We start from the raw sequence: 14,721 nt of genomic DNA on the forward strand, positions 1-14,721 counted from the left end.
AACACACACTAAGGCTTGGGCAGCACAGCTCCACTGAGTCTGCTATTTTCCAGACAACTTTTCTGGCAGCCTTATTCATAAATTAGTAAGCAATCCATTCAATGTTAATGTTGATACTTCTGGCAATGTATTGCAAGAACAAGCACCCAAAATAAAATATGATTCAAGTGCACAAGAATTTCAAAAACTCAAGCTCGGAAGAATTTTGGACAAAATATTTCCCGATGTACTTGCAAGTTGGGGAAGAAGTGCTATGTATTATTCTTCCATTTTTGTCAATATGCCCCTGTGGAAAAAAAAAAGCTTTTCAAGTTTACTCACATTAAAAACGAGATGAAGAAAATCAGCTGGATGTCAAAACCCATTTGCATTGTGCACGTTCATCTTTCAAACCTAGGACTTCCCAACTTGTGAAGAAAATGCAGCATCATTCTTCACATTAAATTCATTTTGTTTCTGATGTTAAATTACATTTTTATTAAAGTTTTTGGCCAAGAAAAGCCATGTGCTTATTTTTAAATTTAAACATTTTTATATTAAGTGTTTGTGTTTAAATTATGAATTGAATTTTTGGTTAAAAGGAGGTTGGATGATGGTAAAGAAGAGCTGGAGGGGCATGAAGGTCTCAAAAATCAAAAGCAGGGCGTGAGGCTGAAAAGTTTGGGAACCACTGGCTTAGAGCACCCGAGGATCTGAGGCACCACTGGGTCTGAATGTGCATCCCTCTACTTCTCCCTATCCCTGTTCTGTGGCTCTACTTCCTCCAGAGAGGATCTTGTGAACTTACAAGTGACAAAGCCTGCCAGAGCTGTTGGCAGAACCTGTGAAAAAGCCATTCAAGTGGTAATGATGTTATTTAACAGACATGTGCCAAAATCTGTCAATTTCTGAATTTACTTGTACAAAACCAAACAGCAGAAGTGTACCTCTTACTATTCAAGCTACATTTCTGCTGTTCGGTTTTACCGGAGTACAGACTAACATGGCGCTCTCTCTGTTACTATTCAACAGGCAAGGCACTGAATTTACTTGTGTTAATTTACAGGGGTCTTAGTTTAAAGCAGGGGTCAAGGGCCCTGACCCACAGAAGAATAAGATCACCCCAGGCTTCAGGGACCCCACCCACATAAGGAAAAAACTCAAAACCTCTCAGATGTGTGCAAACACATACAAGAGAGAGAAAAGGAACACATTTATCTCACAACCCTCAAGCTGCACAGCATAGTCTAAGGGGACCGGGCCAACAGCTTTGGTGTGGGGCCAAATAAGAGAAGTTCAGTGCACAGGAGGGAACTGCTAGAGAGCAGGCTGGGAATGTGGGGTACGCAAGGGAGGGTGGGTGGAGGAGCAGGCTGGTGGTAGGAGGGTGAGGTCCGGAAGGGAAGATGCAGGAGAGGGCTAGATATGTGGCATGGGATCTGAAAGGGAGCAGGGTGGGAATGAGGGGTCTGGGTGGGAAGGAGAATGCAGAAGGGGGCTGTGATTGTGGGAACGTAGGGGGGTGGGGTGTGGAAGGGAGGATGGGGGCTTTGAAAGGGGGAGTGAATATGGGGTGTGTTGCTACCTCCATGCCAGGCACACATTTCCCCCAGCACCTAACAACAACATGGGGCCAGCAGATGGGAGCAGGGGAGAGGTTCAGGAGTCAAAACCAAGAGCTCCCAAGAGGCAGTGTTTCCTGGTGAAGAGAGTGGGGACCTGGATCCTATTCCCAGCTCAGCCACCAACCCACAGCATGGCCCATGGTAAGTCATCTCTCACCACAGCTCAGTTTCCACCTCAGCACCCTGAGCTAATAAGTGGGCTGTCGGGCTGCAGTGCACCCAGGCACTCACAGGAGCAGACAAAGCATTACAGGCAGAGAGGGGAGACCCACCTGCTGGGTTTGCTCCCAACTCTCAGAAGATGTTCCTCTCGAGGACCTGCTCCTTGGAGATGAACCTGTCGAAGCAGAATCTCTCCATGTTGATGGTCTTGAACTTGCCTTCCAGAATTAACTCTGCTACCGCCCTGCCAGCCGCTGGCGAGTGCTGCAGCCCGTGCCCGCTGAATCCCGTCACAAAGAGCATGTTCTCCACCAGCGGGTGCAGGCCCAGCACCGCATTTTGGTCAAACGTGTTGTAGTCATAGAAGCCAGCCCAGGTGGTCTTCAACTGCCCAGAGAAGGCACACTCAGGGTCCCTGACCAGCAGCCCTGACCTACCTACCTACCCACCCACCTCCCACTGGCACTGACTGGCCCCCAGCTTGGCAGCCCACTGGGAGGCCTGGGAATGAGCAGAACTCACCGTGTGGGGGTGTCTCAGGGGCAGGACTGGGTGAGGGAAAGGCATGCTTTGGGCTGTTCCTTCTCTGGAGACAGAGGCTTCCCACCCCAGGCTGTCAGTCCAGCTCTTCCAACAAGCACGCCACTCACATTAAAGCAGCTCCCCTGACTCCTCTCCCTGGCCTGCGGTCCCCACGGATATGAGCTGCTGCAGTCCTGCCAGATGGGTGCTCCTGCGGTGGCATGTGCTACCCATCAGATCACATCTGCCAACCTTCCCCTTCCCTGAGGTTCTCCACACCAGGGACCAACCCCACCAGGAGAGAGAGAGACGTTCACTTCCTCAGCCTCTTTCTCCAGGGGAACAAGCACAGGGACGCACAGGCCCCACTACCTTTAGGGACTCAAACGCTGGCACCCGATGGGCCAGCTTGGGCCAGATGTTCTCCTGGAAGAAATCGTGGTCGACTTCCAGGTCCTGGACGTCTGGCTCTTCCTCCTGGGGTAGGACCAGAGAGAGGGGCTGTAACCCGAACAAACAGCAACCTATGGCTCTGGTGCAAGGGCTCAGTGGGGACAGCCACCTTGGAAAGGCAGAGACTGTGGCAGGGAGCTTGGAGTGGCTGCTGGATAGCTGGCACCTGGGACAGCTCAGACAACAGGGCATTGTGCATGGCAGCGTAGTGGAAACTGGCTTTGGTGCTGCAACAGCACAAGCGCAGGCTGGGGGCTTACAGAACCCAGCTGGGTGTGGAATAACTTTTTATGCACACTAGGGTATGTGCACCACCAGCAGAAACACAGCCTGGGGTGGGCACTCTGCTAATCCACTGGGTGGTACAGCAATCCCTCCTGAACTGCCGCACGAGCAGCCGGCTGGATGGTGGCAGGGATAGGGCTGGTCCCACGCCACACCTTGCGAGCCCCAGGCTGGGTAATTGTATCCATGTCAGACTGGGGTTCTGAAAGGCCTGCGGGGGGACGATGAGTCCCATCATGTCCATAGTGAATTCCCCTGCTGAAGGGGCTGAGTATGCGTGCTCACGGCTGTATCGGATGGCCTAAGAGAAGAGCAGCTTGGGGAGACGCTGATCTGCCAAAAGCTGTTTCCTTTACACTGTCCCTACTCTGGAGTTCCCTGCTGCAGCCACCGCTTTCCCATCCTTGGCCCGTCCTGACTCAGAGCCCAGTCCTAAGGCACTAACTCCCCTCCTTCCATAGCTCCAGGGTCACTGCTTCCCTGCTGGCCCCTCCCGCTCCCCACACCTGCATCAGTAGGGCTCTTGCTACCCTTTTACAAGACGATTCACTGATCACGCTTGCCCCGAGTAACTCACCTCTGCTGGGCTGAGGCCTCCCAGGTAGTTGCCTCCCAGGCCCTCCCGGCGGAAGTAGACCATTGAGGTGTCGATCAGCTTGGGACACTCCAGGCCAGGCCCATTGGCACAGTGCCACACATAGACATACCTGGGGCACAGAGAGCGTGGTCAGCTTGGCTCAGGGATGGAAGGCTGAGGTCCCCCCACATCCTGAGAACGGCGCACCCACAGCCCCAGAAGCTGGAGCAGACAGTGATGAGGCACGAGTGCCTTGGGCAGGACCTGCCTTTTTAAGCAGCGCTGTGCACTCCGCCAGCACTTGCCCACGCCAGGAAAGGAGGCTCCAAAATCCCTGCCCTCCCCAGCTGCCAAGGCTGCTGCTTGTCCACTTTCAACAGACGCATGAGCCGGGTATTTCCCTCTGAGCTTTCCGTCCATGTGCAGAATAGACTGTGTGAGGTGCACCACCACAGAAATCCAGGCCGCCACGTGGCGGCGCTCTGCTAATCAGCTGGGTGGCACCCACACCTCTCCTGGGCTGCCGCCCTGCACCCGGTGTGCTTGGACCACGGACCACGGCCCGCTGCCTTTGGAAAGCCGCCTACATTCAGTGGCACAGTCCCTTCAGGAGCATGTGCCATCTCGTAACTCCAGCTGTGATGCTGACACCTTGCTTGGCTGAACCAGCTACGTCCTTCCCCAACTGGTCCCCTTGCAGGGACATGGGCGTTGCGGATAAAGGAATCAAACTTGGATGTGCAAAACAATGCCCACCCCTCACAGAGAGCAGATTCCCACGGCCTGAGCCCTGCAGGACCACTCCAGGCACAATATTTAACCTGCACCTTTTCCTGGGCTCCACTGGCAGCTTGACAGCTTCTTGGATTTTGGAGGAGCCCACGCCAATGCTGGCCATCTCTGCCACCTTGGCTGACCAGGCACCAGCTGCATTGACCACCACAGCACACTCCACAGGCTGGCACTCTAAACTGTTGGGCATCTGGACCTGGAAGGCACAAGAGGGAGAGCAGGGAGCTCAGCAGGCCCCAAGGAGCCCTGGGCGTGGCGGCCTCATGGAGGCTTTCCAGGCTGACACACGCAGAACAGGGCTTCCTTGAGGGAGTGTGCTGAGTGAAAAGGGGGAACTACATCCCGGAATGACCTTGCACTGGAAACAGAAGTTGGGGAGCCACTGCATCATGGGAGAGAGTGAGAGAAAAGGGAGAGCAGGTGTGACTGGGTACGGGCTGCTGGAGCATGGCAAAAGGTGAGGACAGTCAATGATGGCTTGTGCTTACAGCCTGAGCAGCAGGAGAACACAGTAACTCAGAATGGGGTCTTGTGTGAGGCCCTGCATCGCTCTGTGCCTCAGTTCCCCCTCCCCGCATTCAAGTGAATGAGTATTAGTGACTTCCCGGGGGGAAAAAAGTAAAGCAGGAAGAGTGAGTGTTATGGCAGAGGTGGGAGTAGAACCTAGAATCCCACCACCCATGGTGATCCATTGCCTGGCTTCTTGGACAAGGAGGCATTGCTGTGTTCTTACCCCAGGTCCCATGGACACATGGCCCCCCACAAAGGCCATGTAATCTTTTGCGGTGTGTTCATATTTCAAGACTCAGGCCCTGACGAACCAGCTATCATCCAGTGTGACATTGGCACACTATGGGTCAGGGAAATTCAGACCAGTGACCTCTGTCCTGGGCCCAGTGACTTGTAGTTGAACTATAGTGGAGCTTTTTTGGAAAATGCACAACCTCAATCACAAAGACTCCAAGTGAAGGTGAATCACCATGACCCTCCAGGAGCTGTTCTGGTCACCAGTTATCCTTGCAGCTAAAATATCCCACGACTCAGGGTTACCTGTATGACCCCATCTCAGCCCCCTAGTGCCTCTCTCTTATGATACCCTTGCCAATTACATGGACGGGTATTTTTTCCATCCACACAGGTATCATGTAAGGTGGTGAAGCCAGGACTCACCACAGATCTCTCCTGTCTGAGCTACAGCAGTTCCCATGGGATTAGACCACTGGAGGTTACTTACATGGACATAGTTAATGCGGGAGAAGGTCTGCTTCCCCTCAGGCATCACCATTTCTCTGGAGATGGTAAAGGCTGGGAAAAAGAAATAAAAATCATGCAGCAATTTCCTAGGGCCCTTCAAATACCTCTGAGGATCTGGTCTATCCACATCTGGCAAGTCAGCACAGCTCCCAGCACAAAAAGGACAGCTCCCTGGATAGCTCGTCCCTTCACTAGCACCGTAAACTCTTGAAATGCATAGCTTCATGGTGCACAAAGCTCTCTTTAATGTGAGTTAAGCACAACCTGAAGCTGCTCTGCAGCTGTCAGCCTGCCCAGCTGCCCACAGTTGCAGGCATGTAGGCAGGCTAAGAGCTGCTTCTTCCTGCTTTCACTCAATGGCACCACAGTCAGGCTGACAGCCATGTGGCTGGGGGAAGGCAGGGAGAAGCAGCCAGGAAACTGACCAGCCATGGTGGGTTGGTCAGTTTCTGGGTCCAGGAGTGGCAGGGGGCTGGGAACCAGGTGGCTCCTGGCTCCCCTCTGCCTGCGGGGCCAGGAAACTGACCAGGGTAGTTTCTCCAGTACTTATACCCACCCATCTTTATTTCTGATTCAAAGTCCTCAATGGTTTAGGTGTCTGTTTATTATATTTTAGCAGGGGTCTTACAATTTTCCCATCTTATTTTAAAAGGTACCCCCTTCAGCAGCACAGCAACCCCTCCAGATCAGCTAAACAGCTCTTAGCACCCTGGTAGATCAGTATCAAACACCCTCACGTGACTCCTTACAATCCTACATGCTCCTTTGCAGTCTCCCATCCAAGTACCAGCCACATCCAACCCTACTTAGCTAAGAGGACCTCAGCCCATGGTACTACTTACCAACCTCCAAAAGATACCTCACTTACATGTCACTTCACCATGGCATGGATAGACACCCATGGACATTGCCTTTCTCCTGAAGCCATGGAGGAGCACCCAAGGATCAAACCAGCCTTCATTTTCTAGGCCTAAAGACACAAGGAACGGGCATATGGAACAGCAGGCAGAACAAAGCAACTGTTTAACCATACAAGGCCTCTAAACATAGGATGCCTACAGACTACAGCCCTATTTCTACAGGTTTGTGTGCTCCTGCTTAACTCGATGCAGAAGATGTTCCAATGAAGTCAACAGAACCAGTCACAAGCACAAACATAAGTGGGTACATAATACCTGTGTGCTTAGCTACTGCACTGTATAGATAGGTATGTATTAAAATACCTGTTCTATAGAGCAGTGAGGTGAAGGTACCTATGCCAACTAGGATTTAGTTCTGCTTCAGTTATCAGGGTTTTTCTTTAATACACAAACATAATTCAGCAACAGACACTTAATATTTAACTTACAGTTACATAAAAGTTACACCAGCTCCCAGCAAAGAGCACTTAATGAGGGTGAATTCCAACTTCCAGGTCTCAGTTCATCTTTGTTTTTCAATCTCATCAACCAAATTCTCCTTAGTCTGAATGGTTCAACATATGGCCTCACGAGGTCAATTTGTTTGGTGAGTAAGGGAAACTGGTCCTGTTATTTGGGTGCCAAGTAGCTGGGAAGATAAAGCACCTTCCCCCACACAAGCCAAGTGAGGATTTTAAGCTCATCTGATGCAAGTGGTGGGGGGCACAGAAATGTTAAACTTGGCTTCCTTTATAGCCCTCGATGGGGAAGGGACAGCAAATCAAATCTGAAGTCAGTACAATAATTTTAAAAGTAGGAACACGTAAAGGCAGCCTCTCCAAACAAATCCACTTGAATTCTGTCTCCCTTCCTCACTAAGATAGAGACACTTGGGGCATGTCTACACTAGACCTGGAAGTCAATTACAGATACACAATTCCAGCTATGGCAACTGCATAGTGACATCAACATATCAAAGACTGATCTGTCAGGCTGACCTCACAGGAGGAGATCAAAGGGAGAAACAAGAATGAGGAACAACAGGGTCAACTGTTGAGCCCCGATGGTTCAATTGAGCACGTCCCCACTCTGACCAGGTCAATCTTCCAGTAAGTACAGACGTACCCAGTACTTTTTCTTGTGCTGGTTCTGACTACCAGCACCTTGGCAGCCCCAGCCATGGGACTGGCTGTGGGCGAGGCACAGGGAGCTGGCTCTGGACATACCCTTTCAGTTAGCTGCATTCTCAGGAGATAAACAAGGAAACTGGGAAATTAATTTTTGCCACCTAATGTTAATGTTCAGTTGTGAAACAAAGCACCCAAAAGTTACGTACATTATGACCATGGGAATGTATGTACACAATGATCTCCTCACTCATCTTGTTAAACGCAGGCTCTGGTATATTGTTGCTTATGTTATTTGAACTGTACCATGAAACAGACACCATGTAACAAGCTAGGTTAATATTTATCAGAAACCTTCATTTTTGGCCCTCTCTTACTCTGGACTTTGATTTTTCAGCACCATCATGGCACTGAAGCATGGTTTCGCACTTAGTATTTAAGAGAAGGACGGACCCTTGCAATGAGAGCCAATTTCAGTTCCTTCTCTAGCACTTTCCAGAGCTTCAGGGACATCCACAACATTTTCCTTTTCATTTCACTCCTCTAGTAGTTGGTGAGATTGCAGTGCAAAAGGGGCTTCCCTCATGTGAGAGATGGGTCTAGGAATTAGCTACCGTAGGATGCCACAGCCACACCATCAGTATTCAGCCAGGGAAACTTCTTCTTCAGTTGTGCTGGTGACAGAAGGGAGACCTGAGCTCCTTCAGCCCTGAAAAGCAAGAAAGATACCTCAGAACAGGCCGGTTTTGTCCTGATGCAGAGATAAAGAGGAGACCTGGAGAGAACAAAGCATAACCACAGCGGGGAAAAAGAGCAAACCCTTGACGTCTTCCATGCTGTGAAAGGGAAGAACAGCTGCTGGAAGGAAAGGAAACCCTTTCTCCCCAGGCCTCCCTCCCGTGCTAACAGGCCCAGCTAGCTAAGCCCATCTCTTCCAGCTTTTCACTCAGCAAGAGCCCCTGGGAGGCTGCAGGGCCAGGCATTCTCTGCAAAAAGCTCTTGGCCATGAAAATCATAATACTCAGATTTTAAGGCCAGTAGGGACCCTTGTAACCCTTCTGTCTGCCCTCCTGCACGCCACAGCCCTCAGAACCTCACCCACCCATTTCTGTAACAGACTGCTGGCTGAGTTCCTGATGTCCTCTAATCATGACTTCAGACTAAGTTACAGCGTAACCATCATTTACTTTAGGTTAAGCCAGCAAGTTACCCAGGCCCCACGCAGCAAAGAAAGGCAACAACCCCCTCATGGTGTCTGCCACAATGACCTGTGGGAAAATGCCACCCTGACCCCAGCTATGGCAGTACATTAAATCCTGAGCATGCGGCAGACACTTGGGAAAGAATCTGCATGAGTAATTTAGAACTCCACCCCCCCGATCTAGCATTCCCTCATCAGCTACTGGAGAGATCTGCCACCAGCAGCTGCAGATTGGCTACGTGCTGCTGTGGCCAGTCTCCACCACATGCTTCGCAAGCTCAGTATTGACGCAAATACCACTGTCTGCCCCCCGCCCACTGCCCTTGGTTACCATGAGCAATGGCCAAATCCAGCTACCTTCTAAGTGCCAGGCAAGACTCGCCTGTTCCCACTGGACTTGTGGCCATCTGGGTTCATTCCCAGGGAGCATAGAATGCCGATGGGTCACCACTGGTCCGCCCCAGCATCGCTCGATGCCATGGCCCAGCACTTCTACACCACCACAGCCACAGCCTAATTTCTCAGCTCCCGTTTTTTCCACCACCAACACGCCCCTGGTGGAGGGACCGTACCTCTGAATGCGCACATTCTCCTCCAAGGCAGCAGCTTGGTTCTCTGAGGTCAGGAAGAGGTATCCCAAAGGGTTAAACTGAATATCTATGGGCGGCTCATTCAGAACCCCCAAATGCTCCTGTGGACAGAGAGCACCTGTCAATACCCCCGTCACTGACCTGTTCCCCTTTATTTACACTGGCGAAGCCACATCCGAAATGATGTGTCCAATTACACACCCTGCCCCCTTGCATCACACAAAGGATATGGGCGTATTGGAGAGAGTTCAGTGGAGGGAAACAAAAATGATTTAGGGGCTGGAGCCCATAACTTCTGAGGAGAGGCTGAGGGATTTAAGCTTATTTAGTCTACAGAAGAGAAGAGTGAGGGGGGATTTGATAGCAGCCTTCAACTACCTGAAGGGGGATTACAAAAAGGATGGAAAGAGGCTGTTCTCAGTGGTGACAGACAGCAGAACAAGGAGCAGTGGTCTCAAGTTACAGAGGGGGAGATGCAGGTTGGATATTAGGAAAATCTATTTCCCCAGGAGGGTGGTGAAGCACTGGAATGCGTTACCTAGAGAGTTGGTGGAATCTCCATCCCAAGAGGTTTTAAAGTCCCAGTTTAACCAAGCCCTGGCTCAGATGATTTAGTTGTGATTGACCCTGCTTTGAGCAGGGGGTTGTACCTGTGACCTCCTGAGGTCCCTTCTGGCCCAAGGGTTCTAACCTGCTCAGGCAGTCACAGAGAGCAAAGGACCTGGAACCCATTCAAGAGCTCTTCACTGCATTAGTTCCCCATCAAACAGAGGAACTGCACTGATTTGGCAATTCCCTCAGAGTGACCTGTCTGCCTTTGCTAGAGCTCTCCCTTGGCACCCCCAAGGGGAGCTATTAGCTCTGCCAAAGGGGTCATTGACAAGTTACATCACCCCCCTCAGTCCTCCTAGTACACAGCTGGACAAAATACAGCCTCCAAGCCAGATCTGGCATGCCAAGCTGCTGGATCCAAGGGTGCAGTGGGAGACTCAGTTAGGTAACCTACTGGACTTGCCACCACAGGCCATTCAGAAAAGCCAGGTGCAGGGCCCTGTTTTTGAACAGCTGTGAGCTGGGGGAATGGGAGAAGAGAGGCTGCGTGTATTGGCAAGGCTACCAGCACAACCTTGCAGCTCTCATTGGCCAGAAACTGGCCAGCGGGAGGTGCCCATTTGAAGAACAGGCAATGCATGAAGTACCCTTCCCTCTCGGGCTTGCAGCTGTTCACAGATGCACACGGCCCTGCAGCTGGCTGCTCTGAGCAGCCTGCTGTGATGCAGAAGGCAGGGAGCCTGGCTGAGGGTCCTGTCGGGAGTTGCCTAACTAAGGGTCTCCCAGGCACAGCCTGCCTTTGGCATTCCAGCCCCTCCCTCCCCACAACCCTCTGCCCCTCGCCACATAACCCAAACCCTTCCCCGCACCCCAGTCCCCGTCCCAGGTCACAACCTCCTTCACTGAGGCTACCTCACAGACCCCAAATCTTTTCCAGAACTCCAATCCCTTCCCCCAAGTTGCCTTCTGCATCCAACCTCTGTCCCAGATCCTGCACCTCCGTCACTCATCTACTGGAAGAGTGCAACACTCGACCACTTACCAAATACTGGCAGTGGCTCCCCCATCAAAAATTACTGTCCACCTTTGCCATAGTGACTTACCACATGACCTATGCACACTTCCAGCCCATTGGCTTGGGAACAAACCCAGGTTCCTTACATGGTCATGCAGCACATGACCTAGTTATTGCTTGTGCAGTGCTTCAAGAGGCAAAGAGCCATGGGAAGTTGGAAGTATTATTAAGCATAGGCTTGATGCTGGAGAGACAAGGACAAATACACTGGTGTAAAGCCAGAGCCACTCCAGATTTACACCAGGCAGACAGCAGGCTAAAGCCCCTAAGCAGGTACAATCAATGCAGCGATGAACTCATTGTCATGCATGTGTACAGCCAATGAAGTGACTCATACGAGGCTTCATCTGCAGCCACGGCAACAGGGTGGTTCACCATGCCCACAGCTCCCCCAAGTCTGAGCTCACAGACCCAAGTCCCTCCCTTCCAACCTTGGCCAGCATGACATACGTTGATTGTGCGCAGGAAGAACGCTGAGAAGAGGGACATCTGGATGTTCTCTGGTATGGAAAACTGCTGCCGAATCCCTCCCACAGAGCGCACTGTGGAGGCCTGCAAGTACTGTAAGGAAGCCAAAGAGGCAGGGTAAGGATGGTCAGAATGGCAGAGTTAGCAGGACAAAAAGGAGTCAGACATCTTTCAGGTCTTCCCTCTCCCAGGCTCTAGTGCTGGTGAAAGGCCCAGACCCAACAGCTCTGGAGGCCAAAACTGGCCTATCCACCAACAAAGCCAGGAAAAGTCGCAGCAGTGTGATGCTGCCCTACCTAGAATCTCGGGAACTCTCTCTCGTGGGTGGAGGGGAGATCGGTTTTATGGACTATTCACTCATGTGATTATCAACACAGTGATGTGGGCACGCTCCCCGTGGGAGACAGAGGGGCCGTCAAACAGTCTGTAGATGGCAACAGTTTTGGGTCCCTTCCAACCTGGGCTGGAGACGAACCACTAATCGAGGCTACACCTCACATTAGCAAGCCGTGTCTGTCCCCAAACACCAGCCCTCACTCAGCAGCATTGCAGTTATGACACCTACACTGTGTCTTCACCACACAGATGCTGCCCTCACTGAACATCATGCAACCTGGGAGCCCTTGATCAAAATAAAATGGGTAGGAATACTGTAACCCGACCCCACACCAACACTAGTCTTAGAGTCACTATTGGGCACTCAGCCCCGAGCTCTGCTTTCTGCAGAGCAGCCACTACCGCCTTCTCTAATCAGTCTCTGTAGCCTCCCAAGGGAGCCGCATTCTACTGCCCTAGTAGCTCTGGCTGCTAGGACCCTTTTTCTTGCTATAAAGCTCAGCTTAAGTTTTTCTTTCCTTCACCTTAGGCCCTTGTGCCTTGACTTTCCACATTTGTACCGTTCCTCTGCAGCTCGGCCTGGACTGATTCTCCTTCCACACTGAGCTGGCTCTTCTCTGGACCAGTCCCAGTCAGCTCTTTTCACGCACCTGGCCTCCCTTTCTATGGACGAAGGGAGTTTGGGTATAACGAGGGGGACCAGGAGGGTTGGGCCTGCAGACCACAGTTTCAGCTCAGTCTCTAAATAAGACTTGGACTCCACACAGTTCTAGGATGCTGCATATTTAAGTACCAGCCTCCTCAGGGAAACTTACTGTTGGGTCTCTCTCAATCACCACCACTCGGAGCGTATCTCTCCGGGGCTCTAGTGCCTTCAGCCAGTAGGCGACGGACCAGCCCATCACCCCTCCCCCCACAATGACTACATCCGCTTGCTCAGGAGGGAGACCCTTGGTGATATTCAATGGGCTCCAGCCACCGCCCGGGAGGCTCGCTTTTAACTTCTTCCGGAAGTTCTCCATCCCCTTCTCCAGGTCTGCAAGAAGAGAGGGGCTGTTAGCTGGCTCACCCTGCGCCAAGCAGCTGGAACAATCCCCAGCTCAAACAGGGCTATCAAGTGGCACGCAGGAGGCATGGGGCAGTGCTAGGCAGAGGGGCATTGCGTTTGCTGGGCAAGGTCAGCCAAGGCTTAGGGTATACTTCCCAACTCTGTTGTCCATTTAGCCATGTGGGAAGGTCATGAGATACCCAGGGACCACACTCCAGCAAGACACAGAAAACTGCCCTCTTCCTCCTGCACTGACGCCACCTCTGCCACCCCAAAGGTGTCCCAACACCTGGAGGAAATAGGCAAGTGGACAGATCATCAACCCAGGGAAGTTGCACAGGCTGTTTCATGTAAGGAAAAAACTTTGCCATGCTCTAACCTCACCTACCACTGAGCCATAAGCATAGGTAGGTGACGCAAAGCCTCAGCATGCTGCCAGACTCCTGACTAGTCCTGGACTGCCCCCAGGGTACTCTTCCTTCCCTCATTCTGCAGCTGGTAACTGCCTTCCCAGCTTTCAGATGAGGACGTAGCCACTGAGATTCACACCACCACCTGTAAGCTAGTGGAATGCACCTCATTCAGTCTAGAAGTGGATTTAATTGACATGTCATTCTGCCTACAGCAGTACAATTTTGTTAATTAAGGCCAATATGAACACATCACATGTCTGCATTGTACATGGCGCTGTCCCATCTATACGGGCAAGATGACTCCCCCACATTGATAGGAATGCATGAGGCCCAGACAACTACCTGGGGGAGGCTGATGGGGGTGGCAGCTGGGGTTCAGGACCACAACCAACAGGATGAACTCTGATTAACAGAGGAAGGGTGTGGATTTTTACATTCTGCTCACTTTGAGCACCTTCTGCTCAAGTGTGGAATATTTTAGGAATGTAAGGTCACAGCCAAGGCAGGAACCATAGTTCCGTTCTATGTTTATACGGCACCTAGCGCAATGGGGATCGTGCGCCAGGGATACAAACAACTCTCCTCCCACTCCTAATACAGATGGGAAACCGAGTTATGGGAGAGACAGAGCCCTGCCCAAGGATACAGTGACTGGTGAGGGAATGCAGGAGTCGTGACTCCCAACCCCCATGCTCCAGCCATTCTATGAAGCCACCCGGGCTCCCCAGAGCACAAGGACCTGGAAACGGGCAGGCCCGCCTGACTTCGGGCAGCGCGGACACCTGGCGCCGAGTGTCTCGGGGCGCAGCCCACCGAAGCCACCTGTACTTCCTTCGCAGGGCAAGAGCCCAGCCTGGGGCAGCTAAGCAGCGAGTCCGCACCTCCGCCCCGCTCATAACCAGCGCGTCCCGGAGCCGCCCTAAGGCAGGCGGCGTCCGATCGCTCCCCGGTGACACACGCAGTCGGGGTCAGACACAGACCCCCGCCCCAGGCGAGCCCCGCGCCGAGCCGAGCCCGGACACCCCCCAGCCGAGCCGAGCCGAGCCGAGCCCGCGAGTCCCTCACCGCCGAAGAGCGCCCGGTGCCGAGGGCGGCCAGTGTGCAGAGTGCGCGGCCGCCACCCGCAGCCCCCAGCGGGCTGGGGCAGAAGGCGGTAGAGAAGGGGCGCCAAGCGCCGAGGGCAGCAGCGGCCACCCACCACCATGCTAGCTGAAGAAATCACGCCCCGCGTGCGCTGAGCGGGCAGCGTGGGGAGACAAGCCCCACCCCCAGCTGCACTAACCAATGATCTCCAAGCACACCGCCCCTTGCGAAGCCTCCAATTCGTTTTCCCCCTGAGACCACGCCCACCAATAGGCATTGG

At 52.5% G+C, this 14,721-nt stretch overlaps 1 protein-coding gene across 1 annotated transcript; it reads right to left on the reverse strand.

Moving 5' to 3' along the window:
- Positions 1–104: 104 nt before the first annotated feature.
- On the reverse strand, positions 105–14,581 carry FOXRED1 (FAD dependent oxidoreductase domain containing 1). Its single transcript, XM_074977168.1, has 12 exons — positions 14,424–14,581; positions 12,713–12,933; positions 11,544–11,654; positions 9,449–9,567; positions 8,290–8,384; positions 6,518–6,619; positions 5,630–5,700; positions 4,431–4,591; positions 3,604–3,733; positions 2,661–2,765; positions 1,877–2,153; positions 105–286 (listed from the first exon to the last, which is right to left on the reverse strand). Exons 1-11 carry the CDS (start codon positions 14,560–14,562, stop codon positions 1,899–1,901), a joined length of 1,509 nt encoding a protein of 502 aa, XP_074833269.1. The 5' UTR covers positions 14,563–14,581; the 3' UTR covers positions 105–286; positions 1,877–1,898.
- Between the last annotated feature and the right edge of the window lie 140 nt (positions 14,582–14,721).

The sequence above is a fragment of the Carettochelys insculpta genome, chromosome 25, assembly GCF_033958435.1.
Source record: "Carettochelys insculpta isolate YL-2023 chromosome 25, ASM3395843v1, whole genome shotgun sequence".
Lineage (NCBI taxonomy): Eukaryota > Metazoa > Chordata > Testudines > Carettochelyidae > Carettochelys > Carettochelys insculpta.

Bases quoted from the DNA above. Each gene is read 5' to 3' on its own strand.
- FOXRED1 (XM_074977168.1), bottom strand. From the start codon at position 14,562: ATGGTGGTGGGTGGCCGCTGCTGCCCTCGGCGCTTGGCGCCCCTTCTC. The intron at 12,934-14,423 runs GTGAGGGACTCG...CTCTTCTTGCAG, and splicing joins GCACCGGGCGCTCTTCGGCG to ACCTGGAGAAGGGGATGGAG. The intron at 8,385-9,448 runs GTACGGTCCCTC...CTTGCTTTTCAG, and splicing joins GAGAATGTGCGCATTCAGAG to GGCTGAAGGAGCTCAGGTCT.